General features: G+C 35.9%; 1 protein-coding gene across 5 annotated transcripts in view; it reads left to right on the top strand.

The window, feature by feature from the left end:
• STAG2 (stromal antigen 2) overlaps positions 1-26,738 on the top strand; it is a 74,975-nt gene that overhangs the window by 41,597 nt on the left and 6,640 nt on the right. For 4 of the 5 annotated variants that reach the window (XM_054169753.1, XM_054169756.1, XM_054169754.1 and 1 more), the window contains exons 5-31: positions 144-240; positions 1,513-1,589; positions 3,083-3,287; positions 4,529-4,680; positions 6,391-6,464; positions 6,573-6,696; positions 7,796-7,894; positions 7,986-8,065; positions 8,592-8,699; positions 9,454-9,565; positions 9,999-10,116; positions 10,860-10,963; positions 11,730-11,822; positions 12,011-12,100; positions 12,487-12,690; positions 14,194-14,264; positions 14,576-14,663; positions 14,762-14,842; positions 17,693-17,785; positions 19,527-19,701; positions 20,137-20,276; positions 21,298-21,399; positions 22,827-22,975; positions 23,459-23,587; positions 23,927-24,132; positions 24,594-24,783; positions 24,869-24,982. In XM_054169753.1, coding sequence (XP_054025728.1) covers positions 144-240; positions 1,513-1,589; positions 3,083-3,287; positions 4,529-4,680; positions 6,391-6,464; positions 6,573-6,696; positions 7,796-7,894; positions 7,986-8,065; positions 8,592-8,699; positions 9,454-9,565; positions 9,999-10,116; positions 10,860-10,963; positions 11,730-11,822; positions 12,011-12,100; positions 12,487-12,690; positions 14,194-14,264; positions 14,576-14,663; positions 14,762-14,842; positions 17,693-17,785; positions 19,527-19,701; positions 20,137-20,276; positions 21,298-21,399; positions 22,827-22,975; positions 23,459-23,587; positions 23,927-24,132; positions 24,594-24,783; positions 24,869-24,982 — 3,275 coding nt within the window. The remainder of the gene's footprint in view (positions 1-143; positions 241-1,512; positions 1,590-3,082; positions 3,288-4,528; positions 4,681-6,390; positions 6,465-6,572; positions 6,697-7,795; positions 7,895-7,985; positions 8,066-8,591; positions 8,700-9,453; positions 9,566-9,998; positions 10,117-10,859; positions 10,964-11,729; positions 11,823-12,010; positions 12,101-12,486; positions 12,691-14,193; positions 14,265-14,575; positions 14,664-14,761; positions 14,843-17,692; positions 17,786-19,526; positions 19,702-20,136; positions 20,277-21,297; positions 21,400-22,826; positions 22,976-23,458; positions 23,588-23,926; positions 24,133-24,593; positions 24,784-24,868; positions 24,983-26,738) is intronic. The other variant, XM_054169757.1, reaches the window with a different exon arrangement.

The following is a 26,738-nucleotide window of genomic DNA, read 5'->3' on the forward strand; positions in this document are numbered from 1 at the left end:
ATCATTCACACATTTTGTCCTGTATTAATCACACCCACAGAGTTAAAGTATTTTATGGAAGGAACAAGAATCACTTACTGGAAAGCACTTAAATAACATTGACCGTTTTCAATAAAAGCACTTTTATATTTGTTTCTTTTCAGTCTGTGGTGGATGACTGGATAGAGTCATACAAACATGACAGAGATATAGCACTTCTTGATCTCATTAACTTCTTTATTCAGTGTTCAGGCTGCAAAGGTAATATACTGAAATGTTTACTCATCTGTTTAAGTAATGTCACAGTATAATTCTTCTGCTTTGCTTTTACACTATATATGCTGTAGAACAGCTTCATCCCTGTAGCTGGTTTACATTGTTAGGTTCTGTAGTTGAGCTGGTATTTCTGAAGGTGAGCAGAAGGTTTAGAAATACTATGCTGTATTTTAAAAATACCCTTTTGTATTTACACCAGAGACTGCAGTAGTGGTATTTAACACTTGATCTTCCTCTGCTTCTGCTATTATTTAAAAAAACTATCTCTCTCTTTTAAACATTCATAGTTTGTTCAGTCTTGGAATTCTAGTTTGTATTTATCTGCTTCTTACCATTGAGTGTTTTAAGCTGTTTCATAGTATTTATAGAGATGCTTGATTTAAAAATTCAGTATGGACAGCTTCTTTGTAGCCTGTCTACAGTAAGATAGTATTTCCAGATTTTATTTACCTTGTTTCCATGGCCTCCATTCTTTTTACCCTCGCCTCCTTACGAAGAGAAGGTAACTTGCCCTGCAGTGTCACTGTTCTTGGCAGTGTAGGATGGGATGTAAATTGTTGTCTTGAAGTGTTTCTCTGTCCCCATAAACATATAATGTGCATAAATCTCCAGAAAACTAACAGCATTTCTCAGAGGGAGGGTATCTAGCCTTTTAAGAGCAATGACCTTTTGATTATTGTTACCAGATAAATCTACAGGATCTTCTAATGCTTTCTGAGCTGATCCTTGTCATGAATTTTGCCAGCATAGTTGCAGTAAACTTTAGGAGATATGTTCGGTTTTAATATCACTGTTTACGCTCAAACAGTTTCAGGCTAAGACAGAAAATGTGTGAAATCACTGTGTGTTTATTACAGTGCAGAAGATAATAAATAGCAGTAGAACTCTTCAGAATTTTCTACATCATTACGAATAGAGAGTCTTAAAAGGTCACTCTCAGGTTAGGAAAGAGGTCTGGCACAAGTATCTTTTGACTAGTTAACGAGTAAATTCTAGATGCATGTGTACATGTGCACAAACTCACTTTAAAAAAAAGAAAAAGAAAACCAGTGGGAAGTGTCTATGTGTGCAGAAACTATTGGTACTAAGCACTTGGTATTTTTATTTGAGCATGTAACGTGTAGCTTCTGAAAATTTCATGTATCACCTGTAGCTTAACTTCAGATTGATAATTTCTGCGTTGTAGCAGGAGGTATCTAATCTGCCGTCTACCGTTTTCATATTAAGAGTTCTAATATTCTAACATCTAAATTGTAGGGGTTGTTACAGCAGAGATGTTCCGACATATGCAGAATTCTGAGATCATTCGAAAAATGACTGAAGAGTTTGATGAGGTAATTTAATGAAGTACTGATACTGTATTGATATTCATCTTTTTTGATTGTACCAGTCCTAATCTTACTGGATCATATTGCTACAGGTGTTTTTCAAGGGTAAGGTCAGCTGCAAAAATGACAGGACTTTTATGAATGAAAATCTTGTACTCTTGAATTTGTAAGACTAGGAAGTAAAGTGCTGTATAACTTGTTTATCAATGGTTTAAGAAATCCCTATGACTTTCAGTTTGTGAATAGTGGGAACTCCTGCTAGTGTTGATCCTTGTGGGGTTCCTCTAGTTCCTGCTGTGCACTCTTTAAGATGACTTTTAACTTTTAGAATGGTTGCTAAATTTATTTCTGTGCATTCATTAATCTACAATCAAGGGGATTTGAATTTGATTATTCTCCAGTTAAAGAGCAATGGTTTGCCATTAATGGGGATTGTAACTTTTTTGGACACGTTGGGATTTTTGGTGTAGGATATTTGTTAGTTTATTTTTGAGTGGTATTCCTTTTACCCTGTATGTCAAAGACTGTAAAAGTATCAAGAATGTAAAAGTATCTTTTTAATCTTCCCTCAAAAATTATCTAATATGGAAATAATTCCTCTCCCCCAATGGAAAAATTGAAAAACATTGGCAGCTTTACAGAGAAGGAAAATGTAATTTGCTTTTATTTAAAAGGATTGCAGTATTCCTTAGAATTATCTCAATGTATAAATGTATTTGTTTACTATAAGGGAATATTTTATGAAATATGTAAAGCTGAGAATATTTGTAAAGGGCTGGTTTTTTCTATTTTAAATGTTAGGTTTTGCTCATTTTCTCTTGTAACACTAATGCATTTCTAAGCCCTTTTCATGGATGCTTTGATTTTCAGCTTGTAATGTTGGCTATCCACTTAAAGAAGCTGATCACAGAAGCACTGATACAAATATTTATTTATTTACCTACTTATTTAGTTATTTGGTTTCTCTTCCACCCTCTCCACCTTCACTTTACCATTACCTGTAAAGGTTCTCAAATCAGGAGAACAATACACATTTGTTATAGCCAAGGAGTTGTAGTAGGTCATTTTATGACTTCAGGAATTTTCAGTTTGTAAATTTTATGTTCATGAACTGAGTGTTCCTAAACACATCAGCTAACTCTTCATGTCCTAGTTCTAGTGTAACCTGAAGCAGATTGGTAAGGAGTATGACTTTTTTTTTTTTTAAGGAAAAAAAAAAAACAAAACCAAAAACCAACCTATGACTTTTTTTGAAGGGAGTAGGTAAAAAGCAGAAAATAGTGGTTATTTCAACATATGCAATTACACAGGTTTTATAGTAGGACTTCTAGAATGTTGCCTCTGCCATAACAAGCCCGAGCTGCAAAGTAGATGTGTATCACATATTTATTTCAAAGTTGTACTTCTCTCTTTTTAATCTTCATTTAATAAATAACTTCTGAGATGTTTGAAAGAGTTTTCTGGTTTTATTTAATTTTTATTTATATTTTTAAAAATAGGATAGTGGAGATTATCCTCTAACTATGGCTGGTCCTCAGTGGAAAAAGTTCAAATCCAGTTTTTGTGAATTCATTGGAGTACTCGTCCGACAATGTCAATATAGCATCATATATGATGAGTATATGATGGATACTGTCATTTCACTGCTTACGGGGCTGTCAGACTCTCAAGTCAGAGCATTTCGGCACACTAGCACACTGGCAGGTCAGTGAATTATGTTTGTGTATTGCTTCCATGTTTAAGTTTTACACTGCACAGGGAAGAATTGTTCTGATTCAACTTCTTGATGCCAGACATTCCGCTCATTTCATTTTTCATTTGATAACAGTTTTTGTCTAAAGTGCCAAGGCATTCATTGCAGAAAGAGGAACAAACCTTTTTATTTCAGGATAATATACCAATTCTGCTGTATCATCAATTTGAGTGTTCTACCATATGACCAACACAAATTTTAGTTCTTAAAAACCTAAGCTGTAACTATTGTTTTTCAATTGTGCCTGAATGTAAGTTGCAAAAGTTGTGCTGTGGCATGTTAATTTCTCTCACATACAATTATTAATCCATATGTGTTTATTTGTTCATATCAGTAATAGATTCTTGATTATTTTTTGGGGGGGGGGGGGTAATTTCTTTGTCATTTCATATGAGACTATAATTTGTATTCTTGAAGATTGTTTTATATGGGATGGAAGTAGCCTCCAAAATACTTGTATCCATAGTTATGGATATTTGTAGTAGTTTTGGCTTCTACAGGCGATCTTGGACATGATCTTCAGATGGCCCTTCCAAGCCCTACCATTCTATGATTCTACGATTAGCTCAGACTTGTTCTGTTCATCTTGCTATACTTGGAGATCAGTATGTGATGATATTTTGATTTATTGACATGTCTTTATGCCTTACTTATGAACTTTATGCTAGTGATACATGCTTAGTAAATTCTGTGCTCTGCTAATGCAAGCCCTTTAATGTCTTGTTAGAAAAGTTCCTAACAAAAGTAAGTATGCTGTTGACCAACTCCTGGTTTCTGGAATAGGCATATTTGCACCCTTTTAAAAAGGGTTGATTCAGAAATAAATGCACACCAATAAATCCACCCAAGTGTATCTTACATTTTGGTCAGTTCTCTGGCTTCTAGTTGACTACTATAATTTCTCTGCCTCTGTAAATAAAGAGTATTGAAAGAAAACGACTCCTCAGCAAAACTAAATTGAGGAGCAAAGAATGGTGCAGTGTGGTGGCATTGTCTAGGACATTACCTTTTGAAGAATGAAACTTATTCTATGTTTGACTTTCAGTTTGCAATATCAGTCTACTATATGATTCTAATAGTGGAGTCCTTTTAATGTTTCCTGGGCTCTGTCTGTAACTCTCTTTTGTTAATTGTTTTTATTAGGTCAGGTAACCTGTTAAATATTTTTTTATTCTTGTCATGTTCATTGTAGCCATGAAGCTGATGACTGCTTTAGTGAATGTGGCATTAAATCTTAGTATTAACATGGACAATACACAGCGGCAGTATGAAGCAGAACGAAATAAAATAATTGGGAAACGGGCTAATGACAGGCTGGAGCTCTTACTACAGAAGAGGAAGGAGGTTAGTGCAACTGCCTACAGCTGGTGTGAGCAGGATGAGTGTTGATAAATGACAGTTATTGATTGTCTGTAATTTGTTGTTTTGTAAATGTAGTTATTAGTCCGTCTCTTTGATTCTTTAAGTTGTTGATAATTAAGATCTGAAAAACTTTGAAAGGTGCTTCTTACCATCTGCATTTCTGTAAAAAGAGGTAAACATAGATTCAAAAATGTTCAGATAGTGCCATCTTAGTAAAGTTAGCAAATGAGACTGTCATCAGCAATAGGTAATTTTTGTTGTATTCCTTTAGTTTCCTAAACTAAGTTCAAATATGTAACAAAAATTACCATATGACCTCTGAACCCCAGGATCTTGGGCCAAAATACTGCTTTTATGATGTCATTACTGATCTCAGCAGAAAGTGTCTTTATAGGATGCAGATAAGGTATTTTTTCTACAGAAAACACTATCTACGTTGAAAATGCAATTTGCTGATTCGTTGCTGACACTGCTGTCTTGTTGAAAACCCTAATTCAGTCAGGTTTATGTTTCTGGATTTTTTTGGGGAGCAGATGTTTTATTTTGAAGGTTTCATTTTGGTTTGTTTTTTAGACATTAGCAAATAACCTTATGATCAAATGCTGCATCTCGCCTTTACTTTCAGCTTTTGTGATGTTACCTGTTAACATTTTTACTTAACACATCCACATTAACAGCCTTGTCTTCTGTTCATCTCACAAAAATCTTACAGTTTGAGACTGATGCCTTAAACACTCATTAAATGTAGATGTGTAAGGTGCATGCAGGACCAGACCTAGTGTAAGTAATATGTAGATATACTGAAAAAGCATTGATGTGAGAATTGAGCCTTTCTCAGTCTCAAGTAGACTAAGGTATTGGCTTTTAGGATTTCATACCAGCTGTTTTCGTTTAAGTTTTGATAGTCTAGTTTTCTTAATACTAAATGAAAGTAGCTCCAATTTTAGGTTTTGTTTTAATTTATAACAGACTTATCCAGTACTAAAATTCACTTCAGTGATGGACTGTTTTTGTTGGCTTTTTGTTTTAATGTTTTGTGCTTGTTTGCCGACAATATTTACTTTGAAATATTTTAACTGACACCCTTGCACTTTCAAAGCAAATACAATTTTCTGTGTTTTAAAGCTGTAGCGCTTTTCCACTCATTTACATGTTGTGCTCTTGTGTTGTTACTCTCTGGATTTCTTCCTTCTATTACTTTTCAGTTCCATATTCTTACAATAATTTTTTGCTACAACACCTTACTCATTTTCTGATTTTTTTTTTTCCTTTTCTTCTCTAACGAATGACAAAGAGGTATTCAGCATGGAGTATATGCTGCTCATGTAGCCATTGGTGAAGTTCTTCATTTGTATCTTGTCTTTTTAGATTCCTTAGCATACAGAAAGGACTCCTTGTAATGCAGTTCACATAATTTGGTTATTGTTCTAATAATAGATGTCCATTGGGTTAACAAAATTACTAGAAAATTAAGTTTTCTTAAAACTTATGAAGGGAGCTTGCAGAAACGTACAAGGTCTTCGTTAGAGTTGAGAACAGTTTTCCAGTGATCAGTGCTATGGTACTGTGAAGCAGGTTTATGAATGTTTCAGAAAAAGAGTTAGTGGCTCATTCCCTTAACTCTACCATCAGCACTAGCCAATCAGACTGTAAAAATGCTTCTCACTTTCTGTACTCTCTTCATTCTTTCAGCTTCAGGAAAACCAAGATGAAATAGAAAACATGATGAATGCAATATTTAAAGGTGTTTTTGTGCATAGATACCGGTAAGTTTATCCTAGTAAATAATTTGTAGCTTCATTAATTTATTTTGGAAGGTCATACAGGGTCTTTCTGCTTATTCATCTGTTCAATCCTTTTGCCCCACTCCACAGAGATGCAATTGCTGAAATAAGAGCCATCTGTATTGAAGAGATTGGAATATGGATGAAGATGTACAGTGACGCCTTTCTCAATGACAGCTATTTAAAATATGTGGGGTGGACTATGCATGACAAGGTAAGTTGCATTGAGGCAAATGAACAGAGTCATGAAGCATAAAGCCAGGTTTTTGGTTGTTGATCTTGCTGGACTCTAGGTTCCGATCTCTTAACTGGTTTAATCAGGCCCTGCAGTACTTACAATTAATTTCAAAATATGTATGTATGTGTATATATATGTATTTATAATAAACTTGAGTCTTCTGAATGGTTTTAGAAAGTGTGTTTATATAGGCTTGTAATAAGCTGTTACTTGTAAGGAAATGGCTTAATCTATTTATTTATTGCTTATACAAACTTCTACCTTATAATACTTAACTATTTTAAAATTAATGCTTTTCATATGGACTAATCCAGTCATACGGCTTCACATTTTCTGTTTTGTTAAGAAACTTTTTAGCATACTCAGCTAGCTGTAAAAAGCATAGGAAAAGTCCCCTTTTGTGCTGATGAGTGCATCAAGCTGTTACTTTACCAGCTACCAGATAGAGATTATTCTCTGTTTGGAGTAGTCAAAAGATACAGTTTACAAATAATTCTTGATTCATTGTTGAGTCAGCACAGTTTCAGTTCTTGCATAGGAGACTTGAAGCTATTGAATTTGATGAACGAGGGATGCTCGCTCATGCTAAGCTGTCATGGGTTTGGTATGAAAAAACAACCTCTGGCAGTGGGATGATAAGAAACTGAACTCAATTGTTCTGGATTTTTGAAAAGTATTTCTGTGTACCTTAAAAAACTTAAATCTTGTTCTTTAGTAGCCATATTTCTCTCTGCAGATACTTGGTAATTCTGATCTAACAAGAGATGACTAACAATGTAGATGTTGCTGATTTTAAACAGTTCTACTTAGAAATATCTTGATCATTTAGATTATATTTTTAAAGACCAGAACAAGTGTATTTTCACTTAAAGATACTAACTACAGTAAGACATTGGGTTGTGGTTTTTTTTTTTTAATTGACTTGTTACAAACAAGGGTATATTCTTAAGTCATAAACATGATTATTGACAGTATATTTGTCTTTGAATTAATTTAGACTGCAAAAGAAACTTGTATAATTTGAAAATTGCATCTGTATCCTATATTTTTAATCCAGTACTTAATTTTATTTTAGCAAGGGGAAGTGAGACTCAAATGCCTAACTGCTTTGCAAGGGCTTTACTACAATAAAGAGCTTAATTCCAAATTGGAACTCTTCACCAGCCGTTTCAAGGTTAGTATAACTTCATATTTTTAAGTGCATTTTTAAAAAAAGTTGTATCACACTTTCCCCTCTTTGAAAATACTTTCTTTTGTGTCCTTAGGATAGAATTGTGTCTATGACTCTTGACAAAGAATATGATGTTGCAGTCCAAGCAATAAAATTACTCACTCTTGTTTTACAGTAAGTACATGTGTATCTCTTTATCTGACCTACAACAAATATTAAAAATTATTAAGTGTTTCACATCCCTGTGGGTGAGGAAAGCAGCTGGATAAAAATCAGGTAATTGAAAGTCTGGAGAAATGTCTATGGATGTTGCACTCAAACAAAGTGGGATTTCAATGGTAATCTGGCTAGAAGAGTGCTGTTGCTTAGCTATTGCAGTTAAGTGTAAAGTTTAGAAACTTAGGTATCACGCTCCCTAATTTGAAACTATTGTGGAATATTTGAAGAAACAAAAAATGTACTGAGCATTACAAAGTGGTTGAACTTTACAACATAATCTTACACTGAATGGTTATATCTTAACCAGTATTTTATTTGGGAATACTTTATAACTGAACTATTTTGTTTAGGGTTTTATTATGATAAAATGAAGGAAAATATTCATGTTTTCCTTCATTATCACCTCCCTTGTTAGATTTCTTGCTTTGAGTCCCCTGTACTGATTTGGTTTTTTTCCCCTTCTCCCCATCTCCACCCATAGGAGTAGTGAAGAAGTTCTGACTGCAGAAGACTGTGAAAATGTCTACCATCTGGTTTATTCAGCTCATCGGCCAGTAGCAGTTGCCGCAGGGGAATTTCTTTATAAAAAGTAAGATAGAATTGTTCCTGAAGGTGTTAGTGTGCATTAGTATTATGATTCTCATTAGTTTTAATTAAGAGAAGGAAAAACTGAATAATGAAGCGGCCTTAAGTAGTAACTTATAGAAAATGTAATACTACTATGGATTTTGTTGTCATTTTTCTGAATGGGAAGTAGTAATTTTGAAGGCTGTACTTTGAAAGCTTCTACCTACAGGGAATATAACAACAACATTTCTTTGTTCTTCTCCTTTTCTGTTCCTACTGTGTTCTCTGAAATATCTTAAAGTACTCACTGTTTCATACCTAAAACTTGTGCTTGCATCCTACTGAGATTTCTCACATTTGCAGTTCATCCCCCTTCCCCCCCAGGTTGGGTTGTTGGGTTATCTAACTAGTCTGTTTAAAAAAAAAAAATCAAAACATACCAGGTGTTAAGAGGAACAAAATGGTTCCATCAATACTTTTTAGACCTTTTTCTAGTACTACTTTTCTGCTTGAGGAGCATGGAACCTTAAGCACAAGCAATTATCAGTGATGTTTGTAAAATATTATAATTACATGTTCAACTGGAGACAGCTCAGCACATAGGAAGTTATTCAAATTATGCTTATTCCAGATTACTTCCTTTCAAAACAAAATGTGGAGCAAAGCAGCAAGGTATTAAGTGTGTATCTGTAAAAAAAACCCAATATCTTGATATTAATTTACTGTGGCAATGGTAACAAAGAAGAAACTGATCCTGAAATAATTTCCCCTTTCAGACTTTTCAGCCGCAGAGATCCTGAAGATGATGGAATACTTAAAAGAAGGGGAAGACAAAGTCCGAATGCTAATCTTGTGAAGACATTAGTATTCTTCTTTTTGGAAAGTGAGGTAAGTTGAGTTTCAGGGATATCCTTGGTTGAAAGACTGTGTTGTGTATATTTGAAGGATCTGTCCCAGTACACAGTGTTGAGAGTGGCAGTTAGCTCTGGCATACGCTCTTCTGGCATTCCTCATGCTAATATATAGGTGGAAAGAAATTGTGATTTAAGTGGTTTATATGGGGGTTGAAGGGGTGGCGCCAATCCCCCAAACCCCACAACCATCCCTCCGACAGCTATCCCCCAAGTTCTGAAGATCCTGTGGCATATTATTCTTAACTTGACTGGGGAAGACAGGCTTTGGTTGAACCAAAGGGTGCAAAACATTTTCTGGGTTTTATCACAGACAAGAGCCAAGCAGGAAAAGTACCCTGTATTATAGCAACGTCTGTAATGAATTTTGTTACCAGTAAAGAAAAATACTTAATCTGTTCTCTTTTTAGTTGCATGAACATGCTGCTTATCTTGTGGACAGTATGTGGGACTGTGCAACAGACCTTTTGAAGGACTGGGAATGTATGAACAGTCTTCTGTTGGAGGAGCCTCTTAATGGAGAAGAACGTAAGAGATTTTCATAGACGTTTCTTTATATTGCTATGCATTGTTAGTCTTAATTTAGAAGGAAATAAGATGTGTACATTTATGAGTCCCCATACATTCTCTATTTTTGCATGACTATAATAAATCACTGATTCAACTTACAGAATGTGAAGAACAGTAGCAAGAGATCACTTCTGGTCTGGAAGCAAGATACAGAACAATGGTAGCAAGAGGGACAAGAGACAGGGAATAATTATGTAGTGTCCAGTTTCCCTATTGTTTAACAAGTTCAGGTTGCACTGCTGGCATTAGAAACTTGAGTTTCTTGTGAAACTACTTCATTCGTTGAGTGTTAAAACTACCTTATGGAAAAATACTGTAATTTCTGTAATGACAGTGAGACCAAACAAAGCCCCTGGCATAGTTCTGTAATTCATTGTTCCTAGTAAATGGACCTCTGAAAAATGAAAAGGAGCTAAAATGATTATAAAGCTTGGTACTTGTTTCATCCTGTCCTGTGACTCATGCAGTGATACTAGCTTGTTTTCTTGTGATATTTTATAAGGTTCTTACCTTCTTTATTCCCTATGCCACCCTTTCTTTACACCCCTAGGTATGGACTATTGCTGTAAATGCCCCCCCTCCTTTTTTTTTTTTTTTTTAAAAAAATTAAATACATGTTTTGATCTTTAGGTACTAATGTGTGTGGAAAATGAAAGAAAAGGCAACAAGCTGTATATTAACACCTGTTTCTTACATTTCAGCTTTAACGGACAGACAGGAAAGCGCACTGATTGAAATAATGCTTTGTACAATTCGGCAAGCAGCTGAATGTCATCCTCCTGTGGGAAGAGGAACAGGGAAAAGGGTAGGATGCAAAAAGTGACTTGTGTAGATATGTGTAGGAGTGGCTATGTGGGGGACAATGGGGGAAGATGGAGAAGCTTGTCGACTTTTTCTGATGAAGGGACTGAATTTGAAAACTCAGTTTCACCCCTACAGCCTCCAGTATTTGACCACCCTGGCTAATTCACCTTCTCAGTGCTTTGGCACATGCTTAAAACCATTTGAACTATGCATTTGTTTTCATTATAAACTGGTTTTGAAAGAAGTATTGGCTGTAAAGGAGAACAAAGACTATTTTTGATTTGAAATAACAAAATTAGGGAAGGGAGTATACTTTGTAGTCTCTTTGGAAGGTAGACATTCCATCAATTGTCTTTTCTGTAACTGCGTAGAGGTTAGGCAGCTTTGTTTTATTGGGACGTGAATCGGAAAGAACTGCTTTCAAGACTGATGAAGCTTTTGGTAAGAAGCTATTTATTTAAGTATAGATAGAAATCTTTGTATGTAGATCAGATTGAAATATGAATTGAATAAATAGCATTAAAAACTTGAAGTAAGCTGAAAGGTTTTCTGCTCTTCCATTGTCAAGCATTTACTGATCATGGTATTTTGTTGCAGGCAAGGTAAACCTTTTGTTCTAGATGGTCACTTCTGTTTTCAAGATAATGTTAGGTGTAACTTCTAATTGCATTTTTACTAGATGGTACCTAATTGTCATTTAATTACTTATAATGAAATATTGTACCAGAATTTTCAGTTACAAAACCCTTACAATACCATTTTTTTAGGTGCTGACAGCAAAAGAGAAGAAAACCCAGCTGGATGACAGGACAAAAATCACTGAACTTTTTGCAGTGGCACTTCCTCAGTTGCTAGCAAAGGTAGGCTTAATTCTGTTGCTTGCTGATGGACTATGGTTGAAATGTGAAATGGTTTCTCTAATTAACTGCTTGGCTTGGACAAGTTTTCCTTTTTGTTTTTTCATACTTATCTTTATTAATATTTGATATCCGTATAACGAATTGTGTTGTACAATACCTTTTCACCTTTTTCCTTGTAAATTTTACAGTATTCTGTAGATGCAGAAAAAGTCACCAACTTACTGCAGTTGCCACAGTATTTTGATTTGGAAATTTACACAACAGGGCGATTAGAAAAGGTAAGGAAACATTTGGTAACGCTTAACACAAAAGGTGAAAATCCAGAATTTAGACTCAGTCACCAGAATTTCAGTCACCATTATTGTTCAGTTATCATTCCAAATTCAAGTGTTGGATAAAACCATACTGAGAACTGCAAAATTTTAATGACTTCTAAAAATGCATTGAGTCTTTAGCCTTTCCTAAGCTGCTACTTAGCTTTTGCCAAATGGATTTTTACTTTACTCAGTAGCTTTCTAGAAGTGTTCTTTGTTGCATTTCATAGTTACCAAAGTAATACACAGAATTCATAGTTCATTAAAAATGTGTACATTTGTGTGTATATGTATATGCTTATAAATTACTATTTTTTTTTTTTTCTTCTCACACTTTATCTTTTTTGTAGCATTTGGATGCATTACTGCGACAAATCCGGGACATTGTGGAGAAGCACACAGATATAGATGTTTTGGAAGCCTGTTCGAAAACATACCATGCTCTCTGTAATGAAGAATTCACAATCTTTAACAGGGTTGACATTGCAAGAAGTCAGTTAATAGATGAATTGGCAGACAAGTTTAATCGACTTCTTGAAGACTTCCTGCAAGAGGTATTTTAATATACAAGATCAACTTTTCCTACTTCTGTAAATGTTTCCAGTATGTTTTTCTGCCTTCCTATGGAAGCCAGTGAGTTAGGGATGGGAATTTCCCTTCTGACCTTGAGAACCATTAAGTCGGACACAATACTACAACATTATCATTGCTGCGATTGTGTGAACTCAGATTATTCTTTTATATTAGGACAGAGAGTCTTTGATTTTATACTTCTTTTGACGAGTGTCTTTAGGGAACTTGAGGTAAGTTTCAGATAAACTTTTAAATTATGTAAACTTTTCACCTTAAGGTTTTGAAGCTCAAATTTTTGAGATATTTTAATTCCACTAGGATATTCTCCCCAGATGTAGTAATGTTGCTGGTCTTGCTTGTGATTGCGTGTTACTGCTGTTAAATATCGTAATCTCTAGAAGACATTTCCCTTCTTAAATACACATAGGTGCAGTTAATAGCATAAAAATCACTTTGTTCCCACACCTTGCTGACCTGAAGAGTGAGAATTTCTCATACCGGTATTTAACTTCACTGCGTGGGATCTCTGACACTCAGACAAAACTTGTTTCTCCTCCTCATCTCTGATACAGAGCATGGAAAGTCTCTTTTTGATGACTGACTTGTGCACACTTCTGAGATGCAGACTTAACCAAGCTTTACTCATGTTCTTGCTTATTGGCCTGAACTAGGATTTCACGTTGGAAACCTTAGGCCCATATGTGGACTGATTAAGAAATGAGCCTATTAATCCACTTATTTCCCCCTTTATAAGGAAAAGAAAGAATGAGAGGTAAAGCAAGGAAATGCAATGTCAGACAGTTGGTTTGAGGGAAAATGGCAGTACTCTGGTGGAAGTCTTGAAATCCATAGCACTTTGATAAGACTGCAATGACTGAACATCTTGGATAAACAAAGGAGGAGTTTCTTGGCCTTAGACAATTTATCCTATGTATCTCAATAGATAATTTTTAGACCCTTTTCTTACTCCTTTCTCCAAAAGCATATGTATGTCAGAATTTTGGGGGAAAATTTGAAGAAAACACTTCCCTTGTCCCTCTCAAAGCCTTTTCTCTGTGATTAAAGCAAGATAGAGATACTGACCTGTGGCCCATCTAGTCCAGTATCTATTGTCTGACAGTGGCCTCTGCTGGATTCTTCAGAGAAAATTGAAGCACCTGCTTAATACTTTCTATTCTGCTAGCCTAGACTTTCTTCTTTCCTTCTTTTTTTTAATCTGCTCCTTCCCATCTCCCTCCCCGATTTCTCCTTGTGCTGCAAACTATTCGTAAACGTGAGCTGCTACCTTGTCTCTCAAACTCTTTAACTCTTCCAAATATCATTAATAAATAATTTATACGCAGTTCTCTCTTGGCTGTTGGTTGAAGTGGGGGAGAGTTTTGGGGTTCAGTGTTGGGTTTTAGGTTTTGTTTAAACCTTCCGAAGTTCCCTAGTTTGTTTCACATTTGTTGCTTTGGGTATCTTACGATATGTTTATTAAATAGGGGGAGGAACCTGATGAAGATGATGCATATCAAGTCTTGTCAACACTGAAGAGGATCACAGCTTTTCACAAGTAAGTAGGCTTTTGCAACCGTCTGTCAGTGTGGTATGTGGGGTGCTGTTGTTTGTTTTCGATTTGCTGCTTGGAGGGCTTTCTTGTTTAGTGTGAATGATTGACAGTTGTGCAGAACATGACATATTGACTCTGTCATGGAATCTTCTGTGTCTTTCTAGCTTGGTATTTTTTTTGTGGTGTTGTTGGGCAGGGGGTATTTCTGCTATATTTATTTTAAAGACAGGCTAAGCTTTTAGTGGTTGTTAGCATCAAAATGCAGAAAGCATGTTGCTTAAATTACATATTTTCTTAATTTCTAATACTTACAGTGCTCATGATCTATCAAGATGGGACTTGTTTGGCTGCAACTACAAGTTGTTGAAAACCGGCATTGAAAACGGAGACATGCCAGAACAGGTCTGTAGTCAAACCATGTTCCTTAGGTACAACAATAAATAACTTCTGTCTTTTGTTGGCCTTTGTCTTCTAATGCATTTTTTGCCTTTTGATTTCAGATTGTAATTCATGCACTGCAGTGTACTCATTATGTAATCCTTTGGCAGCTAGCAAAAGTTACTGAAAGCAGTTCCACAAAGGTATGCCTTGTTCCTCTTGTATTAGTAAATGCTTGCTATAGGCCTGTGGTGACATCAAGTGGGAACTGTGATGGAATTAAGACTAAGAATTTATCTGTTTTATTTTTAATACATGAATGCCTGCCTACAGCTACCTCTTTAGTGAGTTCTTCAGAACTCATAGTTTTAGTAGTGGAATGCTTGAGTTTTAAACCTAATATTTTTCTAAATGGTAATATTTTTATTATTTTAATGTGAATGATATGTTGAATTTGTCAGAATTTTAAAGTAGCTGTCATAAATAACGCATACTTTTTAGCCTGGCACAGTAAGAATGCTGGAGAGGGGAAAATGCCAATTACAAAACACAGCATAGTCAATCTTACTGCCTCTTAAGTAGTGGAATTGCTTTTTTTTTAAACTGTGAAGTATCAGTGACAGTCAGTGAGAAGAATTTGCACACTGCCATAGTATTGCTCAGTATATTGCCATCGTATTTTGCTCTTCATCAGTGTTTTAAATGTTTTTAAGTAAAGACGGAATAATGGGCGGGCCTGTCCTGGTTCTATGTATAGTAGACTTTGAATGACAAAGCTCTGATGTCATCTTTCTAATTTCACTACTTGGAAACTCTTGGAGGAAGGATTAAAGCTTCTTTTATCCAGTGGGCAGCACTGCTTTGAAGAGGTAGTTAGCTTTTGATTAGGCAGTTAGCTGTGTGAACTGTCTAACAAAAGATGATTGTAGATAGGCTGGACAGTTTAGAATGGAGTCTAAAATATTTTCAGGATTTCTTGAACTTAAACAGTGTTACAATTAAACTAATTTTTCTGGAACCCTTCTACAGTCACATCATCATAGAATGATTTGGGTTGGAAGGGACTTTTAAAGGTCATCCAGCCCTGTTGGAAGGGTACATTTTGTGCTCTGTCACCAGAATTTTATGCTACAGTTGCACTTTGTTATTGGGGTTACTGATAACACATCCTTTATTTATGTCAGAGATGAAATAAGTGCGTTCTTCATTTTTCTAAAAAGTATTTTGATTGCCATGCTTAAAAATCAGCTGTAGACATCTGTCGTAATTTACTAGGGTGAAAACAGAGATAACTCACAACATTAATAGTTAATGCATAATAAATGCATTGTAATTCACAATTAATCTAATTAGTTCAGTGAATAATTGCAGCCTTATCAATTCAGTAGTTATACTCGTGAAGATGTGTTCTTCAACTCTGTCTGGCTAGCTAGTTTACTGTCTAGGTTTTAACAGCTCTTAGGATTTCCAAAACAAAAAATACAAATAAGAGGTGGATACAGATTCTTGAGAAACACTGATGTGAACAAAGGATTTGCAGGCTTTGATAGCTCATTCTTTAAAGTGTGTACAGCAGTCTGAGGTTTTTGTAATAGTGATAAAAGCTTTATCCAAAGCCTGATGGCAGAAGCCAAGCTAAATACTGAAAAGTTAGGTTAGAAATGAAGATTAACTTAGCTGTTTTGCAGTAAAATGTCATTTGTAATACTTCCACCAGGAATGAAAATGACTTATTTGAGAGTGGTCTTTTATTGAGACTGTTTTCTGCTCCTGTATAATAAAAACTGTTAAATTAAAGCTTTCCTGGGTTTAACGTCTGAAAGCTATTTTATTACATTTAACTGCTTGACTGCTGTCAAATAATACCAACTACATACAGAAGTTCCATTGATTTCTGTTCAATGCCAATAGAACATAGCAGCAAAGGAGTGGAAGCACAGAACTGGAAGTTATTGAAATGTACTCTGCCTAAAGACTTTTTATTTGTTTGCTTTTTGTTCAGTTGTTTTTTTCTGTGATAAAATTAACTGCTGACTGCATGCTATTTGTGAACAGGTTGACTAAGTATGGGAATTAGCTTCATAATAGAGGGTGCTAAGATAAATAAGACTTTATAAATGGTTCAGTTTTTATTAAAATTTAAATAATTCTGTATAAAGGAAATAAAATGTTGAGAGAAAAAGTTTTATGTAGTGAATTTTCCTGTACTTTAACTCTTTGTCAAGAAGCGGCCATTGCTTTTGTCATTCCTGTTGAGGCTGTATGATGTGTCGTACCAGTGTGTGACCCGCTTCCTTGGAGAGATTTGTTTTGGTTTAGACTGAGCAGAGAGTTTATCAGCTTATCTCAGGGGTGTTTCTTCTTTCTTTTTTTTTCTGGACTGATGGTTACACAGTTGGCCTTTTGTAATATGACTTCCCCAGTTGCACATGGGCTAAAATCTTTACCTGGTTAAGTGAGAATGATATTTTTATCAACTCAGTAATCTACTTCTGTGGCAATTACTGCAATACTTAAAAAGCCAATAATTTTAAAACTTTACTTTCCAGTGGAAGAGGGGGAAGAAAACCCCACCTCTGAGCTGACATTTTGCTTTATCCCCAAGCAATGAGCTAAAAAAAAAAATAATAAAAAATTCCATGTAGCCTTGTCTGTCTTAGTTATAAATAGCTAGCTAAAATCTATCCTCTAGGTTGAGAATACAGATATTTTACAGAGAAAATGCTTTGTGCTCTGGATTGTGGGTTTTTTGAGGGGGTGGAATGTTGGTGAGGGATTTTTAGGTTTGGTTTTGTTATTTTTGTTACATTTTCTTAAAATAAACTTCACTATTTTCATCCCAACTTGCATTTCTTTTTGTGGTGCACAGGATGACAAAATTGAGGCAAAGAGCTACTTGCTATTTTTGTTTGTAATAGTAATTTTTCAATAATGCAGTGAATGTTAGAACAACATACAGGGCTGTGGTGGATTGCTCTATGAAAATGCTTACTCTAAATGTGGCTGTACAATTAAAAAAGCAAAACTCTTATGTGAAATCCTTCTCTTTAAAGGAGGATCTTCTGCGTCTAAAGAAGCAGATGAGAGTGTTCTGTCAAATCTGTCAACACTACCTGACCAATGTAAACACTGCTGTTAAGGAACAGGTTAGTATCTGCTGTTTATCCTTGTAGTCTTAAAAAGGTTCCTCTTGCTAGCATTTTCAGTGCTTATGGGCTAATGTGGTGTGTCTGGGATGTTTAGGTTGAATTCCTTTTGAGTGTGAATACATATTGTACTTCTGTGCCTGCACTCCTTCACACAATTTAGGTAGGATTTCGGATCAATTTAAACGTCATTCTTTGTAGTAATTTTAGGTAGCATAAACTTTTATCCGAAGGATTTTAAACACTTTTCCCCTTTCTTTCAAAACTACGACTGGACAGGTGTCTTCAGGTTTGTAATTTAAGTGGGAGAGTTCCTTTTCAAAGCTCTTGCTTTATTACCACATGATCTTGACACATCTTCAGTGGATCTGGTTGTGTATTCATAGACTTAAAGCTGAAAGACCTAGGGAGAGCTATATAAAAGAGAGAAAAATGAGACATCGTATTGGGAAATACTTGTCTTGAGTTCTGAGGATAGCAGGGTCAAAGGAAAAGGCTAAGCTGTAGGGACTGAGTCTCTTTCAGTCTATGGTCAAATAGTTCTCTAGCCAGGATGGTTACAGAAGTTGCAAGTTCCAGTGAAGAGCACAGGGTACTGATAGCAGAATTAATTCTAACTAAACAACTTTAACCCTTTAGAATGCTAAAATAAAACAAAGTATCTTCTGGGTATACCTTTTAATTATACAAATAGGATGCTGGGAGCCCTTTTGCTGCTGAACGTAATAATAATTTGGTTGAGCTTGAAGTTGAGAATCTGGTCCACTGAGTCTCACAATTGCATCTTTTGAAACTCCTGCTGTAACAAGAATATTCCTGGAACTGGGTAGGCATGTTCTATATTGGAGAGCTATCTAGTGTCAAAATCACTAGTTGTAGGGTGTGAAGGTAGGAGTAACAAAAATTACTGAAGCTCTTTAAAAGGCTTTGTAACTCTCAGACTTGGATGAATGAGCTGGGAACTAGAACTGCCTCAGTCACATAGAGTACAGTAGCTATGGTTCTGCTTTCCTTCTATAATCGTATGAAAGGGCACAAGGACTCAGAGGAGCATATGTGTTTTTGTGACCAGGAAATTAGTTATATTTGCTTTGAAGAGTTAGAGAACAAACCTCCTTATTAAAATGGAAATATTTTAAACATTAGAGTGAGAGATGAGGTGCAGCACTAAGCAGTGTGTTGCCTTGATCTGTTAGTTTCAGGAATGTCAGTCTAGGTGCTGATATATTGAATTTTCTGAGGAACTTAAATCTAATGTCAGATGTACAAATTAGCCAATGAAATGAACCAGTGGTTGCTTTCTTTGGAAGCATGCTTTATTAGGATTTAAAGGAATTTCATGACCCCAGCCATTTAGGTGTTGATTTTACAAATGTGATCAAAACAATTTAACAAACTGGAACAAAAGACCCCAAGACTGTATTATGGCTGATGTCCACAAAGTTTTCTGGTGACCTAATGTAGTATCAAGCAGAACTGGGGAGTTTCAAGCCCCTTATGTTTTAGTCTTGCATTTTAGTATTTTGTTGGCTTCCTCTGTGCAGCATTTTTATTTGGAGATCCAGTCTTCATACAGCAACTTCCTGTAAGAAACTTAACACATTTTGATTTCCAGTTGGCCTGTGTCATTGTTTAGGACTTAAGTGGCCTGTGTACACTATGGGGGTATTCTGTGAAGTGAAAACACATTACTCTAAAATGCAATTTCTAAGCAAATACTTATAAGGTTTCTTTTTAACAGGCTTTCACAATTCTGTGTGATGTGTTGATGATCTTCAGTCATCAGATTATGACAGGAGGACGTGACATGTTGGAGCCACTTGTTTACACTCCTGATTCTTCATTGCAGTCTGAACTACTCAGTTTCATTTTAGATCATGTCTTCATTGATCAGGATGATGATAATAATAGTGCAGGTACAACATTTATATTTCCTTCATATTATTTGCCTTCTAAGTAGTGTATTTATGCCTGTGCTACTTTTGTGCTGTGTGTGTCTGGCTTTTTGTTTGTGGGGTTTTGTTGTTACTTTCTGTTTTGATTTTTTCCTGACATTAAAAGGTGTGCATGGGCACAGAGGTAGGGTTCTTTTCAATGTCAGCACCCAGTTAAAGCATGTTATGTTTTGGGCATGTGTAGGATAATTGTGGTAAAGGTTTGGTTTAATTGACACCCATATATATGTCCCTGTATCAGGAAAAGGGGCTTATCAGTGGGCAGTGAAGAAAAATGCTGTCAGAACTGACATTTGATTTTCTGAATCCTGAACGTTATCCCATTTACTTTATATGTAAATGCATAAATATGAACTGTTTAGACCTGACAGTATTCATGTTCTGAACTCTTTCTAGATGGACAGCAGGATGATGAAGCTAGCAAAATTGAAGCATTGCACAAAAGAAGAAATCTACTTGCAGCTTTCTGTAAACTCATTGTATATACCGTGGTGGAAATGAATACAGCTGCAGACATTTTCAAGCAATATATGAAGGTAAATCTGAGGCCTAGCCATGATAGTTCATAAAACTGGTAGAACACAGCAGATGTGGAATTTTATCTTACAAGCTAACACTCGGAATGTGAAGAACTAAAAACTCCATAGTTGTAGTTTGTATCCCTTTGAAAGTTCTTTGTCCGTAAGTAGGGGAAAAATGACTGAGATTAGTTTTTGCAGTTCCAGTATGTGGGGAATGGAGAAGAAAACCTGATAGCTATTTTTATGTTGTTTTGTAGTAGATGACACCTAGTCATGTCAAGTAACTTCAGCTTAAATTTTCTATGAAGGAGGGGGGGGGGGGGGAAAATGAAGTTTTGTGAGCCCCCTTTTCACCCCAGCCCCGGTCTTTATCTTACTTAAATTGAAAAAAACCCCAACACCTTCTTGGTCCCTGGGATTCACAGCCACACAATAATGTGAGTTCTCATTTTGTGAACATGATAAAGCATTATTCCTAGGTGATTTAAAAAATTTAAAATTTAGGCAGCCTGCTTTTGTCTGAGTGCCCTACATATATTTTGAATCTCTAAATAATTAATTGGGTCTTCATTAAATCTGAAATACTTAAATGAACAGGCAGCTGTCTTCACTGAAAAAATCATGGCTGTGACGCTATCCATAAGAGCTTCCTTTCAGCAATGAAAATAGAAGACTCCCCACCAGAGTTACAGGAGTTACTTAAAAGATTAGATTCTAATCTTGTACCCTGAAGGGGTGGACACTTGTCATTAACAAATGTGTCACGGCCTTCAAGATATATAGGTCATTCTGCCTCTGAAGTAATATGACAAGAATAAAATGCAGTGGATATACTCTTTCTGATTTGAGTGTTTTTATCATTTGGGAAGTGTTTCAGGATATAACTTGGATGTAATTATGAACTTGTTAGTTTTTTTCCTTTTGTCAGTGTTCAGTTATTTTAAAAAGATCTAGATGTTTTCTGACAGATTAAGTAGTGGTATTGCTTTCAGCAACAACAAAAATTAATCTTTTTATAAAAATTATTTTTTCCTAGTATTACAATGACTACGGTGATATTATTAAAGAAACGATGAGTAAAACAAGGCAGATAGACAAAATCCAGTGTGCGAAAACGCTTATTCTTAGCTTGCAGCAGGTAAGAACGATTTACAATATTTTCATGCATGAATTGCCATACTGCAGATCATGTCTTGTTATTTAATAGCTAGTGTGCTATCAATGAAGAAATTCTTAGGGAACATAGGGATAAGAAGGTCCAAAATGAAACGCGTTTCCTGCAACTGTTTGAAAAACTGCCAGAAATCTTTTCTGTGCTTACGCCTTTTGTAGCACAATGGTTGGTATGTGAGAGACTGAAAAACACAAAACAAATGTGATACCTTCTTAACTCTAAAATGGCAGTCTGAATCACATACTCAGAATTGTGTTGTGAAAAATTCTAGTTTTCTTGTTCATGAACAGATAAACAAGGGAAAACACTTCCTGCCTGTGTGGTGGGTGTTGTGTGTTTGTTTTGACTCTTTTTTTGGTTGGTTGGTTTGGTTTTGTTCATTTGTTTGTTTTAAACTTCTGAGAAGTAATGGGAAGCTTTAGTAATTGATTTGTAATGTTTGGTAGGGGCTTCACCCATCTTTGAAATTAAAACATGATTTAATCCTCTCTTCAGTAAATGAGATTGTTTGTGTGGAGACCTGATGATTTCATTTGAGGTCAGAGTTGGATTCATCTGTTCACATGAAGCATCTGTATGAATCATATTTACAAGATCAGAACAATAAAGTCATATCTCTGCAAACAACTTTAATCCACCACGGATCTCTGCCATCATTGAAAGGAAAAATATACCCCAGTTTATCCTCTCACCACACCTTTTCATTTATTTTTGGCTGGAGGTCATAATGACACATAGTGGATATGGATTTAGATACTGATCTTGGCTAAGGACTAATCAGAGGAAGTCCTTTATGAAGCCCTTGAGCTGGTTTATGTGTGTGGATATCACCAGTACAGGAGAGGTTGAGGCCTTTCCTTCTGATTGTAAAGTTCAGTGTTCTGCTTTGCCAGCTATTGATGAATGATTAAAAGTCTGATCCTCAGAGGCAAAGTTTCTGATGTGTTTGGCAACTTCCCCGAAGATATGTTTCCATTTTAGAATTTCTTACTTATACTTGTATTTTGAAATGATAAAAAGAAAACTTACTTAGTGGACCAGGTGAGAATATACCCCATGTATTTCTTCTCTTTGAGTGCGTATTTCAGAGAATCCTACCAGAGAATCTCCACTCCAGAACACCTCATTCAGGGAAGTGCAGAAGTCTGTCATCCCACATATTTGCAGTTTGATGCATACTTGAACAGTGTTCATTTCAAGGATTAGCTTTGAAGTGCATACTCTTCAAAAGTGGCCTTGACTTGACTTCACTAAACCTCCATGTTTAAGTTTTGGGATCAAAAGGGTTATAAACCACTTCTTTTTAAACTGGAACATAATTTTTGTGTCAATTGATCCAAAGTTTGGCATCATCTTTTAACAAATTAAATCTCTCTTTTCATTTCACACAGCTTTTCAATGAAATGATTCAAGAAAATGGTTATAATTTTGACAGATCATCACCAACATTCAGTGGCATAAAGGAACTTGCTCGGCGTTTTGCTTTAACATTTGGACTGGATCAGCTGAAAACAAGAGAAGCCATTGCTATGTTACACAAGTAATTGTGTGCTTTGTATTACTTACACTTCTTGACTTAAAATATCTTTTCAAGTCTTTCAAAATCAATTTTAACAGAGCTGATAAGCACTAGAGATGATACAGTCCATTTATAAATTAGAAGATGACTACAGTTTTGTCCCTGAACTAAACTCAAATGTTAAATAATGTAGATCTTCAGCATCATTGCATAAGCCTGCAAGTGACAGAAGTGTTGATGCTATCATGGGAACTATTTGTAATGTCCTATCAGTAGCAGTAAGAACTGATATACTTTGTTGTCAGTGGTGGTGATGTTGGCCTCATGATGAAAAATTGAAATGCCAGTTAGAAACATGACATGGAAAGATTGTGTCCAGGTTCAAATTGTGAATAATATTAACTTTCTTGATGTAGAGGAAGGGTGTTCAATTTTGGTAGTTCCCAGTGCTTAAAACTATTTTTTTAGTTTGTACTTTGTAATGTATTTTAACCTTTTTCTTAGGGATGGCATAGAATTTGCTTTTAAGGAGCCTAATCCACAAGGTGAGAGCCACCCACCATTAAACTTGGCATTTCTTGATATTCTGAGTGAGTTCTCCTCCAAACTTCTCAGACAAGACAAAAGAACAGTGTAAGTATTTCCTTAATATTCTTAATATTTATACTGATAACCATAGGAGACATGCATCTCCATAAATACGTATTTGTGTGTATTGCATTTTTCTAAAGTGAACTCTTTGGTACATAAACATTAATTTTACACTAATGCAGTCAAGTACAACCACAAAGGGTAAAATAGTATTTATTCTTGATTTATGCTGGATAAACAGAAATCATATTTGGGATTTACTATTGTGAGGCCTTTGTGTTAATGAGCATTGGGTGTTCATTTCGGTAGTTACTTACCTTGAGATGTTAACATGTTGTTACAGGGATTTTGCATCTATGTAATTATTTTTTCCTTTTAAAGGTATGTTTACTTGGAGAAGTTTATGACCTTTCAGATGTCTCTACGAAGAGAAGATGTGTGGCTTCCTCTCATGTCCTACAGAAACTCACTATTAGCTGGTGGGGATGATGATACTATGTCAGTGATTAGTGGAATTAGTAGTCGAGGATCTACCGTAAGAAATAAGAAAACAAAGCCAGCAACAGGGAAACGGAAAGTACCTGAAGGTAGAACTTCTCTCCTCTTTAAAACTTACAAGAGTAGATGTTCATATAAGCTGCACATATAATCCCTATTTCTTAGCCTGAGTGAATTTTTGTGTTGTGTTTTTTTTTGTTTGGTGTTTTTTTTTTTTGCTTTACTGTATTTTCTAAAACCAGTACAGCTTCTGTGCATGTGTATGTCTTGGTGGCAAAACTCTTCATTTGAAGAGTCTGAATAACATCATGCTGATACACAAAAAGAAATAAAAGCACTACTCTGCGTTGAGCCACAGAACGTAAATGTATTTTAAATACCATAGCCAGAGGTTATAAATCCAGGCCTTTTGGAGAATATGTAAGAATTTGTGGCAAAAAGTGAAAAGAAATAGATTCTTACTAAGGAGAAACTAAATGCAGTTAATTTTAAACATTAAAACTTTATAGACGAGTTGGAAAAAATGTACTGATGTTCTGTTTTCTTTCAGCTGAAGAAAGCAGTAGTAGTGACAGTATGTGGCTGAACAGGGAGCAGACAATGCACACACCAGTCATGATGCAGACGCCTCAGCTTACTTCCACAATAATGAGGGAGCCCAAGAGATTGCGACCTGAAGAAAGTTACATGGGTGTCTATCCTATGCAGCCTGAACACCACCAAGCTCCACTCGATTACAAGTACGTAGATGTGTAGGTCTGCTTTGTGTTAGTGTTCATACACAAAACCAGTTCATGTTTAAAATAGAATGATGGTCTTTTTAAGCACGCAAGTAACGTGGATGTTGGCTCAAAGGCAACAGGAAGAAGCCGCACGACAACAACAGGAGAGGGCAGCGATGAACTACGTGAAGCTGAGAACCAACTTGCAACACGCTATGTGAGTGAGAGTGAAGTATTCCTTCAGCGGGTTGGGGAGGGGAGGGTTTATTAAATGCAGTGTCGCTTAAGAGAGCTGTACATGTTCTAGTTCTCCAGTCATGTTTTCCATGTATTAACATTTTAAGTTTTCTTAGAAAAGCTGTGGTAGAAGTGCATGGTGATGCATTTAGCAGAATAGATCTGTTAGCTTTGTTGCTTATTTGTGAACTTAAATTCAAGAAAAGTTAGTAGTTAAATTTATAATAAAGGGAACTGGTTTGGAGTACTGTGTCCAGTACTCCAAATTGTACCCCTATTACAAGAAAGATACGGACATGCTGGAGCATGTCCAGAGAAGAAGGGCCATGAGGGTGATCAGAGGGCTGGAATACCTCTTCTATAAGGACAGCCTGAGAGAGTTGGGGTTATTCAGTTTGGAGAAGAGAAGGCTCTGGGGAGACCTTACTGTGGCCTTCAAATATCTCAAGGGGGCTTACAAGAAAGCCAGTGAAGGATTTTTTAGGGTGTCAGATAGTGATAGGACTAAGGGGAATGGATTCAAGCTAGAGGAGGGTAGATTTAGATTAGACATCAGGAAGAAGTTCTTCACCATAAGGGTGGTGAAACACTGGAACAGGCTGCCCAGGGATGTGGTTGAAGCCCCATCCATAGATGCTTCTAAGGCCAGGCTAGATGTGGCTCTGGGCAACCTGATCTAGTAGAGGGTGTCCCTGCCTGTAGCAGGAGGTTGGAACTAGGTGATCCTTGAGGTCCCTTCCAACCCTGACAGTTCTGTGATTCTGTGATAATGCATGTGAAACATCTTTATGTATTTGTAACTGCAGAGACTCAAATGGAGTCTTAAACTGGTGTTCTTTGTGTGAAGCAGAAACGTTTCTGCTCAGTTTAATTCTGTTTCCTTCTTCTTTAACTTCTGAGTTGTAAGTTTAGAGTTCAGCTGCCTTTTTTTAAAAAAAGTATTCCTTTTGAAGAAACTATTATCTTCAGCATGTCTGTGATCGATACAGATTTTGTCTGACCTAAACTGATACTAAAGTTGAGAAAAATCTTGTGGTACTAGTTTTTTAGAACTTCCCAACCCAAACACATGAAAACCTTGTGAAGTTCTCCATTTTGTGAACAACAATGAAGACAGTCTGTTTCTTAAATTGATGTTGTGCTTCAGAGGTCATACATTCTTACTTCATTGTGGTTCCTTGTGTGTGCATTTTGATGTGCATGCTAGTGAAATGATGTTCCAGAGCTAGCTTAGCCGAGGAGGTGAAGACTGGTTTCAGAAGTTCTTTGCTTAATGTGGTTCTGCAGAAGAAAAGTACAAGTTATAACTATGGACCATATGTACTGAGGAGGTTTTAATTTTTTTTCCCTTGATATTTTTAATTCTTGAACTATGTTATATGAAGTACTACTATTAAAGTGTGGATTTTTTTTTTTATATAGTGACACATTAGAATGACTCCTTCCTTGTAAAGCCTGTTGTTGCATGTAGAAGTTGCAAGGAAAGAGGATAAAGGACTCTGGGGATTTATACATCCACTTTATTACAAAGATGTTGTTCCTCGCCTTGTTACAAGGCAGGAACAGTTGGGTTTTAGGTAGCAATAGAATCATCAGTACTTAGGTTTTCTGTCACTATGGGTCACCTGTATGGAAATTTTCGTAGCCCCCCAGAGTATCCGTTTGGAGATGTACCACAAAGTTCTGTAAGCTGGTCTTTGTTAGTCACTCTCCCTTGATCTCTTAGTATTTCCTAT

Source organism: Dryobates pubescens, chromosome 18, assembly GCF_014839835.1.
Source record: "Dryobates pubescens isolate bDryPub1 chromosome 18, bDryPub1.pri, whole genome shotgun sequence".
NCBI classification, from domain to species: Eukaryota; Metazoa; Chordata; class Aves; order Piciformes; family Picidae; genus Dryobates; species Dryobates pubescens.